General features: G+C 48.2%; 1 protein-coding gene across 1 annotated transcript in view; it reads right to left on the bottom strand.

Moving 5' to 3' along the window:
* The window catches only part of LOC137431767 (5'-AMP-activated protein kinase subunit gamma-1-like), a 137,056-nt gene that overhangs the window by 32,475 nt on the left and 77,412 nt on the right, over positions 1-27,169 (bottom strand). Inside the window, exon 8 of the mRNA XM_068123465.2 lies at positions 24,324-24,489. Within this exon, the coding sequence (XP_067979566.2) occupies positions 24,324-24,489 (166 nt within the window). The remainder of the gene's footprint in view (positions 1-24,323; positions 24,490-27,169) is intronic.

Here is a 27,169-nt window from a genome sequence, read left to right as displayed (position 1 = left end):
AAGGTATGACATTGGTGATTTTATGTATAGGATGGCCATTCCTTATTGTTAATGTCGCAAACTTATCAACAAAAGATTAAATTAATAAATGTCGAGTTTAAGTGCCAGCTTACATGAGGCAGAATCTTTACAGTACATTGGTAGGCCCAAACCTTTGCTCTCCGTCCAAAGGTTTTAAACTTAAAATCCACAATGATGTCATTCCAAATCAAATGATGCAGCCCATATATAATTTGATGATAACTATCATTAAATTCGCTGGTATATTAGGAGGGTCGCTTAGCTTAGTATTAGGAGCTTAGGAGGGTCGCTTAGCTTAGTATTAGGAGCTTAGGAGGGTCGCTTAGCTTAGTATTAGGAGCTTAGGAGGGTCGCTTAGCTTAGTATTAGGAGCTTAGGAGGGTCGCTTAGCTTAGTATTAGGAGCTTAGTAGGGTCGCTTAGCTTAGTATTAGGAGCTTAGGAGGGTCGCTTTCAGTGGTACATTAGAACATGCTGTTTTTCTTCCTATTTAAAAGGCTCTTTTCAATTTCCTCTCCAACTCATTCCACTTCAAAAAATTAATTCAATCTCTTATGATTCCAAATCACTACATGCTCTAAATTCTCATTCATTCCACCCCTCCACTATCGTTCTTAAACGGATCGCTAACTTGAAAATCACAATAAACCCAATTTGTTATAAATGTTCGTCTTTCATTAATCATCCACTTTCTAAACTCCCCCCTTGCCCCTCCCCTCCAAATATCCCCCCTTGCCCCTCCGATCCTAAACTCCCCCCTTGCCCCTCCCCTCCGAAACTCCCCCCTAACCCTTCCCCTTCAAATCTCCCCCCCCACTACCATCCCTCTCCAATTCTCCCCCCTCCCATCTCCTTCTCAAAGCTGCCTCCTCCCGACTTCATCTCCCTTCTATCTCATACCTCCACCTCCCCCAACCTTCTACTTTCCTCTGCCACCCCTCAAAGAACCCCTCACTGTGCCTCATCCCATCACCATCAAACCATTCGTCCTCATCCTTCCCTTTCTTGTAACTCTTCTGTAATCTCTGACACACTATCAACTGCTGTTCCTACCTCCCCCTCTCATCCTTCATCTGCCCCTACCCCTCCCCTCTCCTGCACCCGATGCTCCCCCTCTCTCCTCATTAACGATATGGACCTCAAACATCTGGGGCATTCGCTCAAACCTGACTGATCTCTCCATACAGGTTTCTTCTGACAATCCAGACTTGATCTGCTTAACAGAAATTTTCCTCCTTCAAGATGTCTCTGATTCCTTAATATCTCTTCCTGGTTACTCCCTCCTCCGGTATCATAGACCTGAGCCTCGTCCTGGTGGTGGAGTTGCTATCTTTATCAAAAACTCTCTTCCTCACTCTCCGAGCACAGCCCTCTCTAAACCCCACCCCCAGGAGAACCTCTGGCTACGGCTTCCTCTCCGCTCCCACCTTTTGTTCATATGTGTTCTGTACCGTCCTCCAAACAGTAATGACTCCATTTACATGTCACTGTCTGACAACATGGACCAACTTCTATCAACTAATCCCAACTCTCTCTTCCTCATATGTGGCGACTTCAACTGTTATCATGCCAGTTGGCTGGGTGTGGGTACCTCTCTCACCAGCCATGGCACCTCTGCAAAGGACTTCTGCGACTCTTTGGGACTGACAAAATCTGTAAATTTCCCGACCCGGATATCAGTCAATGGAGTATCTTCTCTTCTAGACTTGGTTATGACAAACTTCCCTGCAAATGTCTGCTGCTCTTCACTGCTCCAATCGGTTCTACTGATCATGTGCTTGTTAAAGTGGACATATCTCTGGCCATTCTCAGAGAGCCTCCTCAGTGCCGACGAGTCTGGCATTTCACTCAGGCCGACTGGCACGGTCTGCAAGCAGCCATCAATCATCTGGACTGGTCTCCCATCTCTATTGCCTCTGACATCAATTCTTCCTGGGAATTCTTCCAAAGCAAACTGATCTCTCTCATGCACAGATTTATCCCATCTCGTCTTCAGTTGTCTTACCTTTCCTTCCGTCCATGGTACACTGAATGTTGTGGTGAGGCAGTTGCCCTGAAACAACTTGCCTTTGCCTCTTGGAAGGCAAATCCAACTGAAGGCAATCTCAGTTCCTTCCACCAAGCTCGGAACAAGTGTGTGTCTACCCTCAGGAGTGCCAGGAAGCACTATCTCTCCACACTCAAGAATGAACTCTCAAACCTGTCTCCTTCCTCCAAATCCTGGTGGCGTCTGATCAAATCCGTTTCTGGTGTTTGTTCCCCCTCCATCCCCTCCCTCACCTCAAATGGTGACACAGTTGACACCGCACGTGAAAAAGCCGAATGCCTCAACTCTGTGTTTGCCTCTAAATCTTGTGTCCCAAACCCATCTCTCTCTGTTCCTACCTTGCCCAGTCGAACCCAACTGCTTCTAGACTCTGTGTCCTTCTCTCTTGACAAGGTGGAGACGTTTTTGTCAAACCTCGACTCTGATTCTGCAACTGGACCAGACGGCATCAGCCCACGGGTCCTAAAATCCTGCTCTGCCGCTCTATCTCACCCTCTCTCTGTTCGTTTCACCCTCTCCTTTGCTCAAGATCATCTGCCAGCATCTTGGAAATCAGCAAACATTACCGCTTTACACAAAAAGGGTGCAAAAACAGATCCTTCCAACTACAGACCAATCAGCCTGCTCCCAATTATCAGCAAAGTCATGGAATCCATCATTGCTTCGGATATCAAATCCTTCCTCTTCTCCAATGGCTTGATCTCCAATCATCAATTTGGATTCAGACCAGGTCATTCTACTCTGGACATGTTGCTTCTGGTGTCTCAACAATGGATGGAGGTCCTCAATGCCAAACAGGAAATCAGAGCTGTCTCCCTTGACATATCACGTGCCTTCGATACGGTCTGGCACCCAGCTCTGCTCACCAAACTCTCCTCCTATGGTATCCATGGAAATCTCCACGCTTGGCTTGCGGACTTCCTGTCTGGTCGAAGTCAACATGTGGCCCTGAATGGATTTCTCTCATCGTCCCTTCCTGTTCTGGCTGGAGTTCCCCAAGGTAGGGTTCTGGGCCCTGTGCTTTTTCTGGTCTTCATCAATGATCTCCCCGACTCTCTGGAAAATCCTCTCTATCTCTTTGCTGACGACTCCACTCTCTGCCGCTCCATTCCTCATCCCTCAGATTGGCAGCCTGCAGCCTCCTCACTCTCTGCAGACCTGGACAAAATCACAGACTGGTCAAACAAGTGGAACATGTCTTTCAATCCTGACAAATCTCACACTCTTACGATGTCTCTCCGAAAAGACCGACTGGAAAGCCCTCCCATCTACTTTCTCAACAATCCTCTCCAAGAAGTTCTGTAGCTCAAGCTTTTGGGTCTCACTATCTACCATGATCTTTCTTGGGAAAACCACATTTCCAAGCTGGCCTCCAAAGCCAGTCACCGACTGGGCATCCTCCGTCGTGTGAAGTCCTTCCTTGGCACACCTGAGCTCCTCACCACATACAAGGCTTTCATCCGCAGCTCAATGGAATACTGTCCCCCCTCTGGGCCGGTGCTCCTGCCTCACACCGAGCTCGGCTTCACGCTGTTGAAGCCAAAGCTTTCAGAATCATTGGAATCTCCTGCGATGAAGCTAACTCCAAGGGCCTTTCACTCACTCACCGCAAGCAGGTTGGTGGTCTTTCTGTCTTCTACCGACTCCTCTCTGGCCTTGCTCCCCCAGCTCCCTCTGTGCTATGTCCCCCAAATATTCCTAAAGTCGCACAAGATCTGCAAGCAACCCTCTTATGGTTAAACTGCCAAAATCTAGGCTCTCTGCTCACCTTCACTCTTTCATTCCCCTATTCTCCCGCCTCTGGAACAAACTCCCCCACTCCCTTCAATCCCACTCCTCCCTCCAGGTCGTTAAAACAGCTGTTCACCACCATCTCTTATCTTCCCCCATCCAAAACCTTGATCTTTTCTACCCCCACTAATTCACCCCAAACCACTTTTTTGAAATACCAACTTCTGTCCTGGAAGTCCTTGGTGTCCTTGTGTTTTATACTTCTCCCACCCCCCACCCTTCCTCCCCCCAAGCCCTCTCCTTCCCACAGTTCTCTCGATGTCCCTGCTCTCAAATGTTGTGTTTGTGTCCTTCCCCCTCTCTCCCCATCTTGTCTACCACTCCCATTATTGTGTTTTATGTGTCGGTTTGTGTCGGTTTGACTTTTTGTGTGATTAATGTTCGCTCTTTCACGAGTCTCGATCTTGTATAGAAAAAAAATAATAATAATAATTTAATGATCAATTTGTTGGATTTCAATCAAAAACCGAGGCACTCTTTCAGAATACTTTGATTTACATGTGCAGGTACCAACAATGTTCTGCTTTTTAAAATGTACCCATTACTGTGCAACATTTATCGTATCAATCAATATCAATTCAATCATTGGAATCTCCCGCGATGAAGCTGATTGTGAGGGCCTTTCACTCTCTCACCGCAGGCAGGTTGGTGGTCTTGCTGTCTTCTACCGACTCCTCTCCGGCCTAGCTCCCCCAGCTCTGTCTCCCAACTATTCCTACAGGTCGCACAAGATCTGCCTGCAACCCTCTTCTGGTGAAATTGCCAAAATCAAGACTCTCTGCTCACCTTCACTCCTTCATTCCTCTTTTCTCCCACCTCTGGAACAAACTCCCCCACTCCCTTCAATCCCACTCCTCCCTCCAGGTCTTTAAAACAGCTGTTCACCACCATCTCTTATCTTCCCCCATCCAAAACCTTGATCTTTTCTACCGCCACTAATTCACCCCAGATCCACTTTTTTGAAATACCAACTTCTTTCCTGGAAGTTCTAGCAGTGGCCATGTGTTTTATACTTCTCCCACTCCCCCCCCCCCCCCCCTTTCCACGCCAATTTCCATGAGCCCCATCGATTGATCTACAAAGTATGAATCTGAACTATCGGTGTTCATAAAATAAAGACGAGGAGTGGGCAGTGGGGCCAACCATGGGTCTTAATTTCTTAAATGATTTCTCGGTTATTTTCAGCAAGCACTGCAATCAATCACTTTGCATGGCAGGTTGGCCGTGCCAGTTTGTTACGACTGGAGAGAGGCGATTTTTTGGAACCACTGTATATCCCTCTTTCCCAATGTACATGTAAATCCACACTCCATGCAGTTAAGTGTTTGACTTATTCAGTTTATCGGCTGAAAAATATTGAACCCTCCTTAAAAACCCTTTAATGTTTCCCGACCTACTTACCTACCTATACCTACCTAGCCCCCTCCATAACTTTACATGATACCGGTTTTGAAGCATCATAACCACAACAATAGAGAGAAATAATAATTCCAACATGGGCTGGGAATTCAGGATTACATCAAACATTTGATTTAATTGTTTGACACAATTAAATATCTCATCGATGTTATTAGAAGCTAACTTGCTTTTGACGCTCATTATTTTCAACGTCAATTTCAAATATCTGCGTCAGCATCATGGAAAATGATCTTTTCTATCCCAGGGACTATCAATGCTTAATATTAATTATATACTTAATCAACAACTCGTCGCGATATTTTTCTGTGTCAAATAAAATAATTTTTTATTTGATTAAATTGTTAATCAAATTTGAACTATCAAATAGCCTTTGGACATACTGTACATTACAGAAGTCATGCAATCAAGGTAGGTCATAAAATTGTTGTTAGTGGTTGTGGTGTGCAGCCAATTGCTGCTCGTTGCATCATTTCTGGCAGCAAGACTGTGCTGCTGATGCGTTCCCACTATTACTAGTAAGCTGGTGCTCATTTTGCTGACTTTGGAAGGATGACAGGCTGAGTCAACCCCCCTGGTGTTAATTCATCGACTGGGATTCTAACCCAGGATCCTAGGTATCCCAAGCCGTCACCCCAACCGCTAAGCCAACACCAGGCTCTGGTTAATAACAAAGGTTATTGTGTAAATGTATATTGTCGTTTTCACCATACAATGACATTGTGTAAATTAAATGAAGAAGAAGAGGAAGCTTCGGAGGCATGGTATATCTCGCCTGGCTATTTATATGCGAACGCTTTGTGTGCGTGAGAGGCGGTTTCCACAAGCCGAATAGGTTATACAGAGATGAGCGCTGGTTTATCTTGGTAAGAAGAGACTGTGAGTCTGTGATTGATGGCTTATGAGTTAGAAAGCTTTACCTTTTTATATATGCTTTTATATGCTTTGTCGGACTAATGAGATTGTTGTCTAGATGTGTAGGATGTGAAGATCGATTAGCCTACAATAAAGCCTCTTATCTTGGAGCGAGGTCGTGAATCATTTGCACATACTGTCTGTAAATAAATTATCAAGTATAAACTATCGCCTTCAATTCAAGTGGTTTATTAAAGACGATACTGTAGCGGTTCCCGCTGAATGTACACAATCGCCTTGCACCTGCCAGGACGCGGCCAGGGTGCGATCGCCATGACGGGCTAGTCCGGACGGGCCCAGACGCGCCTCTCCTGGGCATGCCCGGACTCGCTGTTCCCGGGCACGCCCGAACCTCCCGCGCACGCCCGGTCTCGTCTTTCCCGGGCATGCCCGCTCTCGCCTTTCCAGGGCTCGCCCAGAGCGCCCGGGCACGCCCAGCCTCGACTTGCCAGGCCGCGTCCAGGACGCCCAGGCATGTCCAGACTCGCCTTTCCAGGGCTCGCCCAGAGCGTCCAGGCATGCCCGCTCTCGCCTTTCCAGGGCTTGCCCAGAGCGCTCGGGCACGCACAGCCTCGACTTGCCAGGCCGCGTCCAGGACGCCCGGGCATGTCCAGACTCGCTTTTCCAGGGCTCGCCCAGAGCGTCCGGGCATGCCCGCTCTCGCCTTTCCAGGACTCGCCCTTGACACCCGGGCATGCCCGGTCTCGGTTTTCCCGGGCAAACGCCCCGGCATAAATGCGTATATATATTGCTGCCCGATAAACGGGCTTGTCAGAATACCTGAGCTGTTTTGTTTCAATAAAGCAACTCGGACGAATTCCGTCTTTGGTCGCGTCAATTCTTTCGACTTGCGTTGGAGCGCAGCTCCTTCACTGGTGACCTACCGACATGGACACAGCAGTGACTCTTAAACTGCCTACCTTCTGGGAGGCTCACGCGGCTGTTTGGTTCGCCCAGGCGGACTCCCAGTTCGCCCTGCGAGGCATCACCGCGGACGACACCCGCTTCCACCACGTCGTGGCAGCGCTCGGTTCCGCCACCGCGGCCCGCGCCCTGAGTCTCCTCGAGCACCCGCCGGCTGCTGACAAGTATGACGTGCTGAAGACGCTCCTCCTCGACGCTGTCGCCCTCTCACCAGCGGCACGCGCACGGTGTCTGCTCGACCTGCCCGAGCTCGGCGACACGTGCCCGTCCGAGCGCATGGACTATATGCTCTCGTTGCTCGGTGAGCACTCTCCGGATTTTCTGTTCCGCGAGCTGTTCCTTCACCAGCTGCCTCACCCGGTACGCCTCGCCCTGGCTGGCACGTCGATCACCGATCCCCACGCCCTCGCCAGGGAAGCCGATAAGATCTCCTCGGCGGGCCAACATATCGGCGCGGCTACCTGGAGCCTGCCGCCGTCCGAGGCGACGCCCACGATGCCCGAGCGCCCTGCGCGGTTGGAGGCCGAACTGCCGGTGCAACTGGCGGCCGCCACGCCGCGCCGACCGCTTCCGACATGACGGCCGGGGCCTCCACCTGACCAGGCATGGTGTTATTACCACGCCAGGTTCGGACACAAGGCTCGGACGTGCAGTCCCCCGTGCACTTTCGGCAAGTCGGGAAACGGTCGGGCCGGCGTTCATTCCCAGCCATGAGTGCCGGCCACTCGGGCAACTTGCTTTTTATTCGGGACAAAGCGTCCGGGCGGCGTTTCCTTTGTGACACCGGCGCCCAACTGAGCGTCATACCCGCCTCCGAGCAGGACAGGCGGGACGCCGTTTGCGGCCCCTCTTTGGTCGCTGCTAATGGCTCGGCCATACGCACTTTCGGCCTGCGCGACGTCACCCTCTGCTTCGGCAGCCAGCGCTTTCAGTGGACCTTTGTGACCGCCTGCGTCCCCATGGCTTTGCTGGGCGCCGACTTCCTCTGCACGCACGGGCTGCTGGTCGACGTCAAACGACGTCGCCTTGTCAACGCCGAGACCTTCAGCTCACTGGCGTGCACGATGAGCAGCTCCGCGCCGATCGAACTGGCGTGCGCCCTCCCGACGGTGAACGAGTTCGCTCGCCTGCTCGCGGAATTCCCGGCCCTCACGCGGCCGACGTTTTCGGCCGTCGCGGTGCGGCATGGGATCGAGCACCACATACCCACTACGGGCCCGCCGGTCTACGCCAGGGCCCGCCGCCTCAACCCGGCCAAGCTCGCCGTGGCAAAGGCCGAGTTCGACGCGTTGGAGCACCTCGGCATCGTGCGGCGCTCCAATAGCGAGTGGGCCTCACAACTGCACATCGTGCCAAAGCCGGGGGGCGGATGGCGCCCGTGTGGCGACTACCGCCGCCTCAACGATGCTACCACCCCCGACAGGTACCCGATCCCGCACATCCAGGACTTTTCCGCCCGTTTGGCGGGACGGGTCATATTTTCCAAAATTGACCTGATACTGGGATACCACCAGGTACCTGTCCGGGCGGCCGACGTCCCGAATACGGCCGTCATCACGCCGTTCGGCCTGTTCGAATTTTTGAGGATGCCGTTTGGCCTCAAGAACGCGGCCCAGGCGTTCCAGCGCTTAATGGACGGCGTGCTGCGCGACCTGCCATTTCTTTTCGTCTATCTGGACGACATCCTCGTCGCCAGCACGTCCCGCGCCGAGCACCTCCTCCACCTCCGAACACTGTTCGGTCGCCTCAGCGAGCACGGCTTAATTGTCAACCCGGCCAAATGCCACTTCGGCACGACGACCGTTGACCTTTTGGGCCACCGCATCACCAAGACCGGGGCCGTGCTGCTGTCGACCAAGGTCGAGGCCATCACCACGTTTCCGCGTCCCCGTTCCATCAAGGCCCTACAAGAGTTCCTCGGCATGGTGAATTTTTATCACCGATTCATGGCCCGCGCTGCTCAGCTCATGCGGCCCCTTTAAGAGGCCCTCCGGGGCAAGCCGGCCAAGCATGACATCATTTGGTCCGCGGCCATGGACGCGGCCTTCGCGAGCGCAAAACGGGCCCTCGCCGACGCAACGCTGCTGGCTCACCCGGTGCTCAACGCGCCCATCGCCCTCACTACGGACGCCTCAAACTACACGGTGGGCGCCGTCCATGAACAATGGGTGGACGGGGTTTGGCAGCCACTCGCCTTTTTCAGCCGGCAACTCTGGCCGAACGAGTTAAAATACAGCACGTTCGACCGCGAGCTGCTCGGTCTATTCCTGGCCGTTCGCCATTTCCGACACCTCCTGGAGGGCCGCCCGTTCACGGCTTTCGTCGACCACAAGCCGTTGGTCTACGCAATGGCCAAAGTCACGGAGCCGTGGTCGGCCCGCCAGCAGCGCCACCTCTCCGCCGTGTCGGAATTCACCACGGACATCCGGCACGTCGCCGGCAAAGACAACGCCGTGGCCGACTGTCTTTCTCGGGCCAGCGCGAACGCGGTCCACCTCGGCGTGGACTTCGCGCTCATGGCGGCTGACCAGACCACCGACACCTCGGTGCAGGCCCTCCGGGCGGCGGACACGGGCCTCCGCCTGGCCGACATCCCCTTCGCGGGCACCGTCCTGCTCTGCGACGTCTCCCAGGGCCAGCCTCGCCCCATCGTGCCCGTTTCCTGGCAGCGCCGCATCTTCGCCTCCATCCACGGCCTTTCTCACCCGGGCCGGAAAGCTTCTCAGAAGCTGGTGTCGGCGCATTTCGTCTGGCACGGCCTTCGACGGAACGTCCACGACTGGGCCAACGCCTGCACGGCCTGCCAGCGGGCCAAGGTCCACCGCCACACCCAGGCCCCGCTAGCACCTTTCACCGTGCCTGCACGGCGTTTTGACCACGTCCACGTGGACCTGGTGGGTCCCCTGCCCCCATCACGGGGGTTCACCCACCTGCTCACCATGGTGGACAGGACCACCAGGTGGCCGGAGGCCATGCCCCTCACCTCCACCACCACCGCCGACGTGGCGCAGGCGTTCATCGCCACCTGGGTCACGCGCTTCAGCGCACCGGCGGACATCTCGTCCGACCGTGGCCCACAGTTCACGTCCGAACTTTGGGGCGCGGTCGCCGGCTCGTTGGGGGTCACGCTGCACCGCACCACGGCCTACCACCCCCAAGCCAACGGGTTGTGCGAGCGGTTTCACCGCTCCATGAAGGCCGCACTCATGGCCGGCCTTCAGGACGACGGTTGGACCGACCGGCTGCCGTGGGTCCTTTTGGGCCTCCGCACGGCCCCCAAGGAGGACCTCCGGGCGTCCGCCGCCGAGCTCGTCTACGGCCAGCCGCTCCGCATCCCGGGCGAGTTCGTGCCCAACGCTACCAGTCCCTGGTCCGCCGCACACCAGCGCTCGGACCTCCAGGAGGCCGCCCGACGATTTGCCCCCGTGCCAACGTCCCGCCACGGTGGCCCCCAGTCCTATGTCCCCCCGGCGCTTCGCACAGCGGAGTACGTCTTTGTGCATCATGAAGCGCACCGGGGGCCACTCCGGCCGCCATACGACGGGCCCTTCCGGGTCCTGCGACGGGGCGACAAGTGCTTCGTCGTCGACGTCGGCGGCCGGTCGGACCGGATCTCTGTGGACCGCCTCAAACCGGCGCACATGGACATCGACCGACCACCACGGTTGGCCCTTCCTCCGCGGCGAGGCCACCCCCCATCCACAGTTCCCCCCGCTCGACCACCCACCACCAGATCGGACCCCCCCCCCCCCCATGATACTCCAGGGGTCGCTTCGGCCGGGTCATCCGGTCCCCCCTTAAATTGACCCTGCCGGTGCAGGTCGATTCTGGAGGGGCGTGTGTAGCGGTTCCCGCTGAATGTACACAATCGCCTTGCACCTGCCACGACGCGGCCAGGACGCGATCGCCATGCCGGGCTCGTCCGGACGGGCCCAGACGCGCCTCTCCTGGGCATGCCCGGACTCGCTGTTCCCGGGCACGCCCGAACCTCCCGGGCACGCCCGGTCTCGTCTTTCCCGGGCATGCCCGCTCTTGCCTTTCCAGGGCTTGCCCAGAGCGCCCGGGCACGCCCAGCCTCGATTTGCCAGGCCGCGTCCAGGACGCCCGGGCATGTCCAGACTCGCCTTTCCAGGGCTCGCCCAGGGCGTCCGGGCATGCCCGCTCTCGCCTTTCCAGGACTCGCCCTTGACACCCGGGCATGCCCGGTCTCGGTTTTCCTGGGCAAACGCCCCGGCATAAATGTGTATATATATTGCTGCCCGATAAACGGGCTTGTCAGAATACCTGAGCTGTTTTGTTTCAATAAAGCAACTCAGACGAATTCCGTCTTTGGTCGCGTCAATTCTTTCGACTTGCGTTGGAGCGCAGCTCCTTCAATACCAAGCTCACACAGAGCACACGGCCAACATGACGAGCCGCCATCAACCACTGAAGCCACGCCCCCAGACGTCACTACGCAGTATGTAGTACCAATTACAACATCTCCCTTTCATTGAAATTATTATGTTTGTATGCAACAAAACACTACTAAACTAAATCAAAATAATAAACACAATCAGACAACTTGAACCACACATAGATGGGATCTGGGGTTACTGTTATAACTCTTAACCAAAATGTAATTACTGCTCAGTATGATTTATAGCTAAAACAGAGAAAACACAGAATCATTCCAATCAATGGATTGTCTCTGCACCAACATTACAAGGGCTGATTTCTGATGGTCACGATATCTCCGAGGCAATCTCAATGAGGTGTCGGGGTTCACCATCACGATATCTCAATGGTTTTCGAATCACACGGCCTGATCTGGTCGAGTACGGAGAGTTGTCCGGCCTTGTTGTCTCTGCACTCTCGTCGTCCTTGGAGCTGGAGCAGCTGTTAGTTCCATTGCTGAAGCGTCGTTGTTGAAATGTACGTGTCGAGCAGTTGGTAGACTTTGACGTGTTGGTTGGGTCGGTTCTTCCTTCCACTTGGCGCCACAATCGGGTGGATGAAGTTCACGCAAGTGTGCCCTGGTTCTTCGAAGACGCATCCCGTTAGTCGTCTGTACTATATACGAGCGGGGTTCATTACATCGAGCCACAACTTTCCCGGGGTACCATTGGTGTGTGTCCTTGTTCAGAATCCGAACCCAATGTCCAATTGCCAATTCAGGTAATTGCGGCCCAGCCGTTCTGTTGTATTGTTTCGCCATCCGGTCTCCACGTTCCTTCAATCGTTCCTGAATTTCCTGATGCCTTTGTTGTACATGAACCAACAGACGACTTGGTAGGTTGGTGTGTATGGGCCGGTTGAACAGCATTTCGCTTGGACTTGGGAGGTGGGAATCTACAGGTGTGCACCTCAGGTGTTGTAGTGCAATATCTATGTCACTCCCTGATCGAATACACTTTTTGATCATGTTCTTCACTGTTTGAACTTGTCTCTCAACCAATCCATTACTGCGTGGATACCTCGGCGATGTTGTCGTGTGTTTTACATTCCATTTGGTACACATATCACGGTACGGCTTACCCACATATTGAGGTCCATTGTCCGATATGACCTCCAGAGGTGGGCCGAACATACTGAAACATTCAGATGTGACCTTGGCTACTGCACTGCTCGTCGTGTATTCCATTCTCTTCACAACTGGGTACTTGGTGTAATAATCCGTCACCAAGAGGTAGGTCTGCCCGTGTAGCTCACACATATCACTGGCTACCTTTGTCCATGGTACCGCTGGTATCTCCTGAGCTATCATAGCCTCACGCCTTTGTTCTGGTTGGTTCTCTTGACATGCCTTACATGTTCTGACAACTCCCTCAATGTCCATATATATATACTTGGCCAGTAAACACATTCGCGTGCTAGACGTTTTGTCTTTTCGATCCCCATGTGCGCCTCATGGAGCTGGTCGAGGATATCCTTCCGTAGCTGCTCTGGAATTAGTACCTGTCGACCTTTGAAGAGAACACCGTCACAAATACCAATTTCATCACGGTATGGCCAGTACGGACGTAGGTCCACAGGCAGCTCTGTAATCCTTGCAGGCCACCCTTGATGAACAACCTGCTGCAATGCTCGAAAGGTTCTATCAGCCTTTCCACACTCTCTGAGTTGGTCCTGTTTCCTTGAGCTGAAATCAATGAGGTCAAAGCGATGATGATCATCCACATCTCAAGCTCAATACCATCTACACGTGTGTCCAACTGCAGTTCCTGATTGTTTTCTGGGTTCGGTAGCCTCGACAGCATGTCTGATAGCATAATCTCACGGCCGGCCTTATACGATACAGATGATAGTATGTTAGATCAAAATCGTAGATTTGGATTTTCACAAGAAGGCACTGAAGCCGTGGAGGGGCGCTCGTAAGCGGTTTGCTGATGATCATGACCAATGGTTTGTGGTCTGTGTATACCTTGAAGCGTTTCCCAAACACATAAGTATGGAACTTCTGTATGCCAGCAACAAGGGCCAGGGTTTCTCGTTCAATGTTTGAATATGCAGACTGAGTGGGTGTCAGAGTTCGTGACGCAAAAGCAACAGGCTTGTCATCCCGCAAAAGGCATGCACCCAGTCCCTTCTGTGACGCATCTACTTCCAAAACTGTCTCCTTGTCATGATGGTAGTATGTTAGACAGGTGTCTGCATCAACACTCTGTTTCAGTTGCTCAAATGCAAACTGATGGTCTTCCTGCCACATGAATGGCACTCCATTCTTCAGTAAATCTCGGAGGGGTGCCACTTTATCCGCAAAGTGGGGAATATGTGGTGACAGATAGTTCATCAGTCCAATGAATCGGCGCAAGTCTTCCTTATCCTGGGGTGACGGCATCTTCCGGATGTCGCAGATCTTCCCAGGATCAGGTGAGATTCCTTGTTTGCTGTCGATCGAGCCAAAGAAGTTGATACGGTCGGTCTTGATGATACATTTCAAAGAGTTGAAAACCAGACCCTCTCTTCATGCTACTTTCATCAGGTTCAGAAGATTACGATCATGCTCCTCTTCAGTTCGTCCTGATACTGCCACATCATCGGAGATACCAATACAGCCTGGTGCTTGCTCGAGTATGCGGTCCATGGCTTGCTGGAACAGATCCTGGCTGACACATAACCCAAAAGGCAATCTCTTGAAGCACCAGTGCCCAAAAGGTGTGCAGAATGTGGTCAAATCCTGGCTTCCCTCATCCAGATGCACAGCCCAAAAGCCAGCCCGAGCATCTAATTTTGAGAATGTCGTGGCGTCAGCAATTTCTGGGTTCAGCTCGTCTAATGTCGGTATTTTATTATGTGGACACCTCTTCAGCCAAGAGTTCAGGCGATTCGGATCGAGACATACTCTTAAGCTCCCATCTTTCATTACACTATTACAGATGGAAGAGCACCAATCCGTATGATAGTCCACTTTCCTGATGATACCCTGTTTTTCCATTTTCATTAGTTCCTCCTTCAACTTCCCTTTGATGTGAACACTACACTTCCTTGGTGCGACAATCGATGCCTTTGCATCAGGCTTTAGATGAAGCCTCACTTTTCCTTTAAAATTCCCAATGCAGTCAAACCTCTCCGGGAACAGCCTTTTCAAATCATCCACGGAATTCACCTTGCAGGCCTATTCCTCGTGGCGCATTGGTTTCGCAATTCTTGATGCTGGAGGTGCAGCCTTCAGCAATGTCCTCCGTTGCCCAGCAATGCTATTTATGGTGACGATGTTGAGCTGTTCACACGCTGGTAGTCCAAGCACTGCAGGTCCAGGTACTTCAACCACATAGAACCTGTACTTCAACCAATCTGAGTCTTTATATCGACACAAGAGCTTTAGGATTCCGTGACACTTGATCTCACTGCCATTGTAAGCAGTGAGCTTGGTCCCACCAAGTGGTCAGTTTTGACATCCATTTGTTTCCATACATGTCCTTCACAATACGCATTGGCAAAGTATTCCCTGACGCACCTGTATCCACTTTCAACTGCAGTTTGTATACACCTTTCATGTCAGGGCATACAATGTTCAACAATGTGTACACTTCATCCCTCGTCTCCTTCATACACAGTGCGGATACCCTGATCACGTGAAACGGCTTGGTGTGTTCATATGCGTCAGTGTCACTTTCGTAACTGTCTTCATCGCCTTCAGTACAATACCCCGACACTTCATTCACCGAGGTCCCATTATTGTTACTTCCCCGAAGCATACCTCTCAACTTGCTTCTGCTGACTCGACGGCCTCTTCCACCCATTGCAGGACGGCGGCTCCACTCGTATCCATCAGCATATCTCGTGCTTCGTTTGGGATTTTCACAACAACGGGCCCAGTGTCCCAGGTCACCACAATACTTACAATAATCATTGTATGCTGGGCAGTTCCGTGGTGGATGTGATAGTCCACACTTTTGCACTTTTGTCGATGTGTCATGGCATTCACAGACGATGAAGGCCTTTCCATCTTCTGGATGGCCTGCTTTCCGATTACCATTGCTTCGTACTTGCGTCCCTCACTTAAAACCAGGTCCATGTCGTACCCGACCTCCTGGTCGAACAGATGCTTTTGAAAATCATCATGTGGGGTGCTCGCAACAATCAACTCGATAATCCGTTCCGAGAGTTCTGCTTCGGAGAAATTGCACAACCTTCCCTTCCATCAGCATCGGTTGACGAAATCATCAATGGACTCTCCTTCTTGCTGCCGAAATCTCATCATTTCCAGCCGGTGAATCCGAAAGTTTACATGAATGTCCAACTGATCCTCGAATAATTTATATAATTTATCCGGATCCTTTTTATCATCCTCACTCAGAGTCGATGCATTGATCCGCCTCAGTCCTTCGTCTCCCACAGCAATCTGAATCTTGATGGCCTATCTGGCTTTAGTATCGATGCCCTCGTCCGACAGCACCAAGTTCATTCGTTGCTTGAATAACTTGAAGGTCTCCGCCAGCTCCGAGCTGGACCAGTCCATTGTCGGGAACTTCGCCATGTTGAAAAAACACGGACCGTGCCGCCGTGGTAATCCGCAAAGAAAAACCAAACCAAACGTCAAACTGCTTGTTGATCTTCACGATCCCGCGCTGCCACCATGTAGTAAGTTCAGGAATCGCCTTCAATTCAAGTTGTGTATTAAAGACGATACCAAGCTCTCATAGAGCACACGGCCATCATGGCGAGCCGCCATCACCCACTGAAGCCACGCCCCCAGACGTCACAACCCAGTACGTCGTACCAATCACAACACATACAATGACATTGTGTAAATTAAAATGAAGAAGAAGAGGATGCTTCGGAGGCGTGATATATCTCGCCTGGCTATTTATATGCGAACGCTTTGTGTGCGTGAGAGGCGGTTTCCACAAGCCGAATAGGTTATACAGAGATGAGCGCTGGTTTATCTTGGTAAGAAGAGACTGTGAGTTTGTGATTGATGGCTTATGAGTTAGAAAGCTTTACCTTTTTATATATGCTTTTATATGCTTTGTCGGACTAATGAGATTGTTGTCTATCTGTATAGGATGTGAAGATCGATTACAATAAAGCCTCTTATCTTGGAGCGAGGTCGTGAATCATTTTCACTGCAGACATACTGTCTGTAAATAAATTATCAAGTATAAACTATTATTATTTAGTCATATACTGACCATACACAATTGCAGGTGAGAGACAAAGTTGGACTGTGTGTGTGTGTGTGTGTGTGTGTTTGTGTGTGTGTGTGTGTGTGTGTGTGTGTTTGTTTGTGTGTGTGTGTGTGTGTGTGTGTGTGTGTGTTTGTTTGTGTGTGTGTGTGTGTGTGTGTGTGTGTGTGTGTGTGTGTGTGTGTGTGTGTGTGTGTGTCGTTGGCTGTTATCTCCAAATGCCCTCCTAGGTCTCGATGTATCCACCTTCGTGTGTGCATGTGTGTGTGTGTGCGTGTGTGTGTGTCAGTGGGAATACCTTTATTTGAATTCTATACAATTCCACACCCCTTGACCAATCTCCACAAATTTTACACACATGCTGGGGGTACCCTGTCAGGTCATGTGCATCAACCCCTTGGCCACTCCCACAAGGGAATTCTCTGTATGTATGTGTGTGTATGGCTGAATATCCTCCAAAAAACACCATCTGGGCCAATATACAGTGCGTATCAAAAAAAAGGTAATCCGAATTCAAGGGGTTAATATGCAAAGGTTATTTATCTTGACAATTTGCATGTGGTTTACTAATTAAGAGGAGATCCTCAGCTTTCCATTGATACCTTCCATGCATCATTGCTGTCACACATGACCGAGTACATGTTCATTGAAAATGACAAGTTCAAATCGCATTTTTACAAGTTTGGCGAATCGATGCAAGTCAGGATAATTGGTGCGAAATGAAAGTCACATGTGAACTTTTCGCAGGAATGCTTGGCCTTTATGCACCCACACCTTCAACATGTCCACCTCCCCTTTCAACAAAAAGCTCACAGCGGCGGAGCATGCCCTGAACTGCTCGTCTCACCATAGCCGGGTCATTGCGCAAAGCATCCACTTCATGTCGAATACGGCCCTGCAATTCGTCAAGATCATGGGGAGGAGTTACGAACACCTTGTTCTTTAAATGTCCCCAAAGGAAATAATCACATGGTGTGAGGTCAGGTGATCTTGGCGGCCATTCCACTGCATGGTTGAGGGCGATGACTCGGTCTCCAAAGAGTTCCCTCAGTCGATCTCGGACAGCGATACGACGATGTGCTGGGGCACCATCTTGGGCCCACCAGAGATATCTGAAGACACCACGAACCTGTCGCTCAAAGTTCTCCTCCAGCTCCAGTAAAACTTCATCATTGATCATCTGCAGATACCTGTTACCATTGACATTCCTTTGAAAGAAAAATGGTCCGATCACCTGACCACTTCCACAAAGTCACAACCAAACAGACCACTTTTGTCGATTCATGTTGGTGTCAAAATTAAATTCCGGGGGTTGTCCTGTCAGTACATATTCAATAACATTATGGGTATTGACCTTGCCATCCATGGCGAAAGCAGCTTCGTCACCGATAACGAGATACTGCAGGAAATTGACATCTGCTTTGCAACGTGCTATCAACCATCTGGCAAGCACCAGCCTCCTGGCAAAATCCCCTGGCATAAGTTGATGCCAGATGTGAATCCGATATGGATGTTGGTGGAGGTCCAGTCTTGTGATTCGGTTGAATGTTGCCAAAGGCAATCCCGTCCCATTTCGTCTTGTGCTGGTATCCCTAGGATGCTCCAAAACTTGCTGCCTTACTGCTGAAATGTTCATTTCCGATCGCCCAGTGCGCCTCCTACCAGAATTATCCTTGTTGCGGTTGAGGCTAGTGCCATGCTCTTGGTATTTTCTAACATTCGCCCAGATGGTTTTGGCTGCTGGAGGCTCCCATTCTGGGAAACGTTCCCTGAACGCATCACGAGTTCGCTGCAAACTTCCAGTTTGGTGAAAGGTTGTAACCACGAAGGTCCGCTGTTCAGTCGTAAGTTGAACCATCTTTTCAATGACTCAGACTGTCTCTAAACCGATACACTGTAGGCCCATCTTAAATACTCATCTTAAACAAAGGATGATGCAACCGATGATTACCAGACCAGCTTAACAATTTTACATAATCAACTTGGCAGTTGACAAGTAATGCGTCCATTTAAAACTGTCTTGCACCGATTAGCCAAACTTGTAAAAATGCGATTTGAACTTGTCATTTTCAATGAACATGTACTCGGTCATGTGTGACAGCAATGATGCATGAAAGGCATCAATGGAAAGCTGAGGATCTCCTCATAATTGGTAAACCACATGTAAATTGTCAAACTAAATAACCTTTGCATATTAACCCCTTGAACTCGGATTACCTTTTTTTTGATACGCTCTGTATATATATATGCAGAGCTACTACTCAAAAGAAGTTAAGGGTCAAAAATATTTGTGCATATAAATATAAGCTAACGAGATAAAATGGTGATGACTAATGACAAAATAATTATTTGATGGCTCAAGAACAGAAAACAAAAACTTTTAATGAGACACGAGTTCATTACCCTGATGAAAAAAGTCATGCACCCCCTCCCCCCCCCCCCCCCCCCCCCACCAAATGATAAGTCTTAGAAGCTTCAGTAACTGGTGTAGCCACCGTCAGCATTCACACATTCTTGACAACGTTGGCGCATGCTGTTCATCAGGCGTTGGAAATATCGTTGAGGGATCGCTTGCCATTCCGCGACTAATCGCTGAGCCAGATGCCGGAGGTTGACGGCAGGGACGTGATGTGATCGAACTCGCCGCCCTAGTTCATCCCACGCATGCTCAATGGGTGACAAGTCGGGTGAATATGCAGGCCAATCCATGTGCTGAACGTTCTGCTGCTGCAGGAAGTCGGCACCACCCTGGCACGATGAGGTCTTGCGTTCTCGTCCTGGAACCAAGCTCCTGGTCCAATCCGCTGCAGAAGTGGAATTACCAGAGGTTGAACAATCTCGTTGAGATAACGCTGACCAGTCAAATTTCCGTTGACGACGTACAGAGGGGTTCTGTAGTTCATGGATATCCCTGCCCACACCATCACACTTCCTCCTCCAAATGGTAGACGTTGAGCAACGTAGAGATCAGCAAATCTCTCTCCTTGACGATGATAAACACGAGCCCGGCCATCATTGAACTGGAGCGAGAAGCGTGACTCATCTGTGAACATTGTCTCTGCCCACTGACCACGGTTCCACCGGATATGACGTCTGCACCAATCTCGGCGAGCCCTTCTGTGACGGTCAAGTAGCGGTGGTCGGACTGCAGGACGCCGGCATCGCAAACCTCGGTCTCGCAGACGATTCCTAATGGTCTGGTCGGACACGTTGGTGCCTCTGGCAGCTCGTAGTTGATCCCGAAGATGCCATGCGGTCACAAAGCGCTGTCGCAACGCCGTTATCATCAGGAAGCGGTCTTCTCGTGCTGTTGTTGATCGGGGTCTTCCAGAACGGGGGCGATTCTGAACAACACTAGTTGTCCTGAACCTCTGCCAGAGCCTGCCGATAATGCCCTGGCTTACATTTAGACGCTGAGCCACAGTTCTCTGAGTTTGTCCATCTTGCAGCCAGCCAATGGCCCTTCCCCTGTCTTGGATGCTGAGTTGTCGTCGAACCATCTTCAAATTTCAAGTGATGATGAATGGAAAATGCTCAGCCATTTTATTGCTAAAATTAGCATGCTTGGAATGACACTCATGCAAAACACGTGCAAATGGTGCATGACGTGTCACAATGGGTGTTTCGAGGCAGTTTGTCAGTTTAGTCTGACTAAGTTCGTGCTTCAAATCCATGAAAAGGAAATCTGGGTTAACTTAAAAAGTTTCGAATGATAAGTGCAATGATTGCATGTCCCATAATAACGTGATGTCTATAGTCCAAATGACAACCCAAAGGCGGATATTCTAACCCTATCTGACTTAAAAAGACATACTTACAAAAATGATCAAAAAATTTCCTTTGACCCTTAAATTCTTTTGAGTAGTACACCCCATGTAGAATTTTTGACTTTTTCAACATGTTTCAACATACAGCTATTTTTTTTTTTTTTTTTTTTTTTTTTTTTTGTATACAAGATCGAGGCTCGTGAAAGAGCGAAGAAGATATTTGATCTTCATTTCAACAATATTGATAGATAAAGGTGATATAATATAACAAATATCATGAAACATTTACATTTTGTAGTCCATTGTATAATCTAAATAAACATAAATGCAAATTTCGCATGTGGAAAAAGTAACTGCACCCCTACATTTATCACTACTTCAAATACCTAAAATTAGAATCAGGTGCACAAGCTTAGGTGCAAATGATTAGAACATCGTTAGAGAGGATCTTGGAAGAACCTGTCTTATTTAAACCTCAGACATTTAGTTTGGTTTGCTCTTTGTTGTTGAAGTGTGCGGTGTCACTATGCCTAGATCAAAAGAGCTCTCCGAGGCCTTCAGAAAGAAGGTTATAGATGCCTACGAGTCTGTGAAGGAGCTTAAAAAGATCTCCAAACAATTTGAAATCAATCATTCGACTGTCCGGAAGATCATCTACAAGTGGAGAAGATTCCAAACAACTGCCAACTTGTTCAGGCCAGACCACCCCAGCAACTTCAGCCCGAGAGCAGACTGCAAGATGCTGAAAGATGTCTCTAAGAACCCCAGAATGTCATCACGGGACCTACAGGTAGCTCTTGCCACTGTTGATGTCAAATTGCACGAGTCTACCATTAGAAAGAGGCTGCACAAATTTGATCTACATGGGAGGTGTGCCAGGAAGAAACCTTTGCTGTCCAGAAAGAACATCAGGGCAAGACTAAAGTTTGCCAATGAACACCGAGGCAAAGACCAGCACTTCTGGAACGATGTGCTCTGGACAGATGAGTCAATGGTAGAGCTATTTGGCCACAGTACCAGAAAACATGTTTGGCGAAAACCAAAGACAGCATTTGACCACAAGAACCTGATACCAACTGTAAAGCATGGTGGTGGAAATATTATGGTTTGGGGCAGCTTTGCTGCATCAGGGCCTGGGCAGCTCACCATCATAGAATCCACTATGAATTCTTCATTGTACCAGAGGGTGCTTGAGGATAATCTGAGGCCATCTGTCAGAAAGTTGAAGCTCAACTGAAGGTGGACCTTGCAACATGACAATGACCCTAAACATACCAGTAAATCCACCAAGGAATGGCTGAAAAGAAAGAAATGGAGGGTTCTGGAATGGCCAAGTCAAAGCCCGGATCCAAATCCCATCGAGATGTTGTGGGCGGATTTGAAACGAGCTGTGTATGCAAGAAACCCATCAAACATCGCACAGCTGAAAGAATTCTGCATGGAGGAGTGGGCAAAAATTTCTCCCAGTCGATGTCAGAGACTGTTAGACAGTTATAAGAAATGCCTACTTGAGGTTGTTTCTGCCAAAGGGGGCAATACCACCTATTAGAGCCAAGGGTGTACTTACTTTTTCCACAAGCGAAATTTGCATTTATGTTTATTTAAATTATACAATGGACTACAAAATGTAAATGTTTCATGATATTTGTTATATTATATCACCTTTATCTATCAATATTGTTGAAATGAAGATCAAATAGCTGTATGTTGAAATATGTTGAAAAAGGTCAAAACTTTACACGGGGTGTACTTACTTTTTCACGTGACTGTATGTGTAGCTTTTGTGTAGATTTTTTGGTTGCTTCATGAAGCTTTCCTTGGCTAGAAGAGCATGGGAGTTAATTTATTTGATAAACGTATCCACCTGGGGTAATTGATTCGGTGAGAGTTGATTGATTAATCCCTCCAGTTACAGGTGAGAGAGTCATTGGGTCTTATTATGCAGTGGCCTGCAAAGGTATTCGTCCCCATCTAAAGGTTTCAGATTTTGATGCCACCTGAGCTTATTTAACGATGCTTTCAAATCAAACGTAATATATACGTTGTCTTCACATACTACTCCAAGGTGATAAAGCAAAAAAAGCAGATAAAATGTGAATAACTTTGATTCACAAAGAAAATCAGATGATTCTCAGTTGCGTAAGTATTCAAACCCTTTGCCTAATTAACCCTAAATCTCTTCAGGAGCAAATGATTTGTTTGAACGGTTACAAAATAAGTGTAATATGTTTCACCTGTATGTAATCAATGGTTTAACTTAAAAATTGAACTCCCCCACTTATCAAAGGAGTTTTAAGGTGCAACTCACTTGGTCAACCAACAAGGAAACACATAAAGACCAAGGAGCTTTCCAAATTAGTCAGGCATAATGTGGTGGAGAGGCACCGTTCAGGAGAGGATTATAAGAAGTATTCAGTCACTCGTTATCACTTCAAGTACGGAGAAATCCATAATTCAGAAGTGTAAGACGTATCATACCACCCAGACTCTACTCAGATCAGGTCGCCAATCCAAACTCAGCAGCCGGGCAAGCAGGAAACTGGTTCGGATGTCACTGTAAATCCATCAATGATTTTGAAAGATCTGCAAAGCTCTATGTCCGAGATGGGGGTCAGCATTTATCAATCAACAATATCCTGTTCCCTTCATGAAGCTGGCTTCTACAGACAGGTGGCAAGAAAGAAGCCATCACTGAAAAAGACGCATCTAAAGCAGGAAGACTGATTCTGCAGGAATGTGGAGAAAAGTTTTGTGGTCAGACGAGACCAAAAATGGTCTAAATTCAAACCATTACATCTGGTGCAAGCCCAACACTGCACATCACCCAGTCAACACCATCCCTACTGTCAAGCATGTTGGGGGCAGCATCATGTTATGGGGTTACATCAAAAACACAACACAACTCATCTCTTTTGATAAAGCTAAGTGAACAATCCAGTGTGTGGACCTGATTTTATGTGCTTTTTATCTATCTATATAAAATAGTATGAAACAAAACCAGCGTGTTGGTTTTGCCGAAGCAATCTCGTAAGAAGGATTTCCATTATCTTCCAGGCAATAGTCCTAGCAGGAATCTAAAAAAATTTTTTTAGCCAGGGTGCCACTGTTGTTCTTGCACTTTCACTTGTTCTTGTGAACTGTATTTTTCATCACAATATACCATGTGATATTTATATCTCCGGACATGGTCAAACTGATCCTGCAGTTTGTACGAGTTATATTTACCCTCGCCAGAGGAGAGGGCATTGAACTCAAGTCCGTTTGTTTGTCTGCTTGTCTGTCTGTCTGTGTGTTGGTCTGCACAGAATAAATATGATTTTCTCTGCAACCGTTGGTCCGATTGACAGGAAATTTTCACCATAGGTGCAACTCCACCGGTAGAATTTTATAATGATAAATATGACGTCATAGGTCACGTGGTTCGGCCGCCGTCTTGGAAAAACCGAAAAAATTTGCACCTCTATATCTCCAAAAGCGCTGAAAAGAAAAAATTGAGACATGGCTCATTGTAAAGAACTCTGCATGGGGAATAAAATAAGTTAATGATGATGTCATAGGTGCCTCCATTATGACGTCATAATTCGACAAGTACAAAACTTCATCAAATCAAGATGCAATTTCTTTAGCGCCATGTCAGCATAAACTGGTGGAGAAAAAATAAATAATGATGACGTCATCGGTCACGTGGTTCGGCCGCCATATTTGTTTTAAAATAAAAGCCTTAAAAAACCACTGAAAATACATCCTGGCGAGGGTTTGCAATCTCTGATTGCTCTTTTTCTTGTTTGCATCTTGTAACAGGTTAAAAACCCTTTGTCACCGATCCTCATACCATTGTCATCAACGACGGTGAGGGCTGAGACTCGTCGTTGGACGAACAACGTCAGTGCATCGATGATGGGAGTTTCTGTATGAATGGTGGCTACATTGGTAAATGTTCCAATCTGCAGGTCACCCAGAGGACATCGCATGAACCAGGGCTTTGGCAGCTTTGAAATCTGAGAACACAAGGGGTGACGCCTTAAGCCATGAAGCTGTGCATCATTTTGCTTGCAATTTTATTTTATTTTCAACACCAAGGCTCATTTATCATGGAATAGCAAAAAAATAAACAATATATAGGGATATCATACTGACAGCAGGGAAGCAGGAAATATTGGGTTTACGTCTCTTTTTCATTTATACTGTCTCACGATAGGTTAACAACTTTCGACATTATAATTAAAAACTAAATGCTCCTGCCTTTGTGTTTATGAGTGATGAAACCACCAATAATTGGAGGTCTAAAATGATCTAAAATGAATAATTGGAGTGATAATCTAAGTTTTCAGCCTAAAGTATTCTTTCACTTATCTCCATTTCATTGAGTGTTGTTGTGATAGATTATACTTTTTTTTTCTTTTTTTTTTGTATACAAGATCGAGGCTCGTGTAAGAGCTAACATTAATGACAAAAAGACAAACTGACACATAAGACAAAATAAGGGGAGCGGGAGACAAGATGGGGAGAGAGGGGGAAGCATACAAGTACAACATTTGAGAGCAGGGACATCGGGAGATCTGTGGGAGGGAGAGGGTTTGGGGGGGCAAGGAGACGTGGGAAGGGTGGGGGGAGTGGGAGAGGGATAAAACACATGGACACAGCTAGAACTTCCAGGAAAGAAGTCGGTATTTCAGAAAAGTGGATCTGGGGTGAATTAACAGTCGGTATTTGTATATGTGGTTATTGATCAAATCTTGATCAAATTAAGAAGGGATAAGTACATATACATTCAAAGTACACCGTCCACATGCAAAATAAATAAATAGCATCCTCCAGCGCATGGCATTGCTGAGAGACGGTATTGGGAGGGAGAGATGTACAATAATTGATTGATTCCTTGCGTAATTAAAATAAATAAACAAAAATCGAATTAATAATTAATTTCTTAGTCAATTCGATAATAGTATACCTAAACCACCAGCGTTTTATCCAAAGCTGTAACTTTTTAAAAATAGTTAAATAACCAATTAATCGAAAACATATATATCATTAATCGATTAATTGATCAATAGATAATTAATCGATTAATTAATTAATCTTTAAATCAAAAATATCCTTAATAGACAAATTACTTGGTCACTGTTGTGTCCAAATATCAGCTTCCTAGCTCAAAGGATGGCTGAGATATCGCCTGAACAAACAAACAAACAAATGAAAAATCACTCATAGAGCGACACTTGGCAAAAGAGAACAAAGTAGAATGGCACTCAGTAGAGCATCCTTTTGACCTCACAAATAATTGGTGGTTGAATTCAGTTAGCTGATATGAAAATCCAATTCAAATTTCAATTCAATCGGATGAAAATTGAGGCTTTTAGAAATTTGAAAAAAGTGGTTGCCCTTTGGCCTATTTTGACCTTTTGGCCTATGCTGATCTCAAAAATAGTTGGTGGTTGAATTCAGCTAACTGATATGTAAATCCCACTCAAATTTCAAGTGAATCGGATGAAAATTGAGGATTTTAGAAATTTGAAATGATTGTTGACCTTTGGCGGATGTTGACTTTTTGGCCTATGCTGATCTCAAAATAGTTGGTGGTTGAATTCATTTCGCTGATATGAAAATCCTATTCAAATTTCAAGTCAATCGGATAAAAATTGAGGATTTTAGAAATTCAAAAAAAGGTGGTTTACCTTTGGCCTATGTTGACCCTTTGGCCTATGCTGATCTCAAAAATAGTTGGTGGTTGAATTCAGTTAGCCGATATGTAAATCCTATTCAAATTTCAAGTCAATCGGATTAAAATTGAGGATTTTAGAAATTTGAAAAAAAGTGGTTGACCTTTGGCCTTTGTTGACCTTTTGACGTTTTGACCTTTTGACCTCAAAAATATATAGGATTTTGTCGGACCACGAACTCTAGCATTTGGTGAAGTTTCGTGAAGGTCAGTTTCAAATTGTAACCTGCAGGCAAGTATAAGTGAGCGGACAGCAAACACACAAAGACACAAACACACAAACTGGAGTGATCAACATACTTGCAAAAAAATTGTTTTGCCAAGTAACAAGAAAACAAACAAGAAAGCAAACGGAGTGGAAACTGATTACTCCCTTTCAGCACGCATCATCGCCGGGTCCCCTTTAGTGCCCGGCGATGACGCGATTCAACGCCTGGAGATGGAATAACAAAGCAGTTGTGTACAAAATATTGAAAACCTCCTTTTGTTATGTTGTAAGAAGCATCTATCTATAATTCCAGTAATCTCTGTGTGTGTGTGTGTGTGTGTGTATGTGTGTATGTCTGTGTGTTTGTCTGTGACCGCTGTTTCTCGACAACCACGGGTCCGATATACTTGAAGCTTGCCAGGTATATTGCTGGGGACCCGAGGATGTGCCTTTTCAAGGTTTCATATTAATCGGACAAGTAGTTACCGAGCTATGGCGATTTCTTTACCAAACTCCGCAAGCCGTTCGCTTTGGACCAAACCATTTCATGTAAATAGAGGGGGGGGATTGTCACCGTACTCGCAAGCCGTTCGCTTTGGACCAAACCATTTCATGTAAATAGAGGGGGGGGATTGTCACCGTACTCGCAAGCCGTTCGCTTTGGACCAAACCATTTCATGTAAATAGAGGGGGGGGATTGTCCCCGTACTCGCAAGCCGTTCGCTTTGGCTTTGCGAATGGACCAAACCAT

This window comes from Myxine glutinosa, chromosome 7 (genome assembly GCF_964187855.1).
Source record: "Myxine glutinosa chromosome 7, kmMyxGlut1.1, whole genome shotgun sequence".
Taxonomy (NCBI): Eukaryota; Metazoa; Chordata; class Myxini; order Myxiniformes; family Myxinidae; genus Myxine; species Myxine glutinosa.
This window is presented reverse-complemented; position numbering and strand designations above follow the sequence as displayed.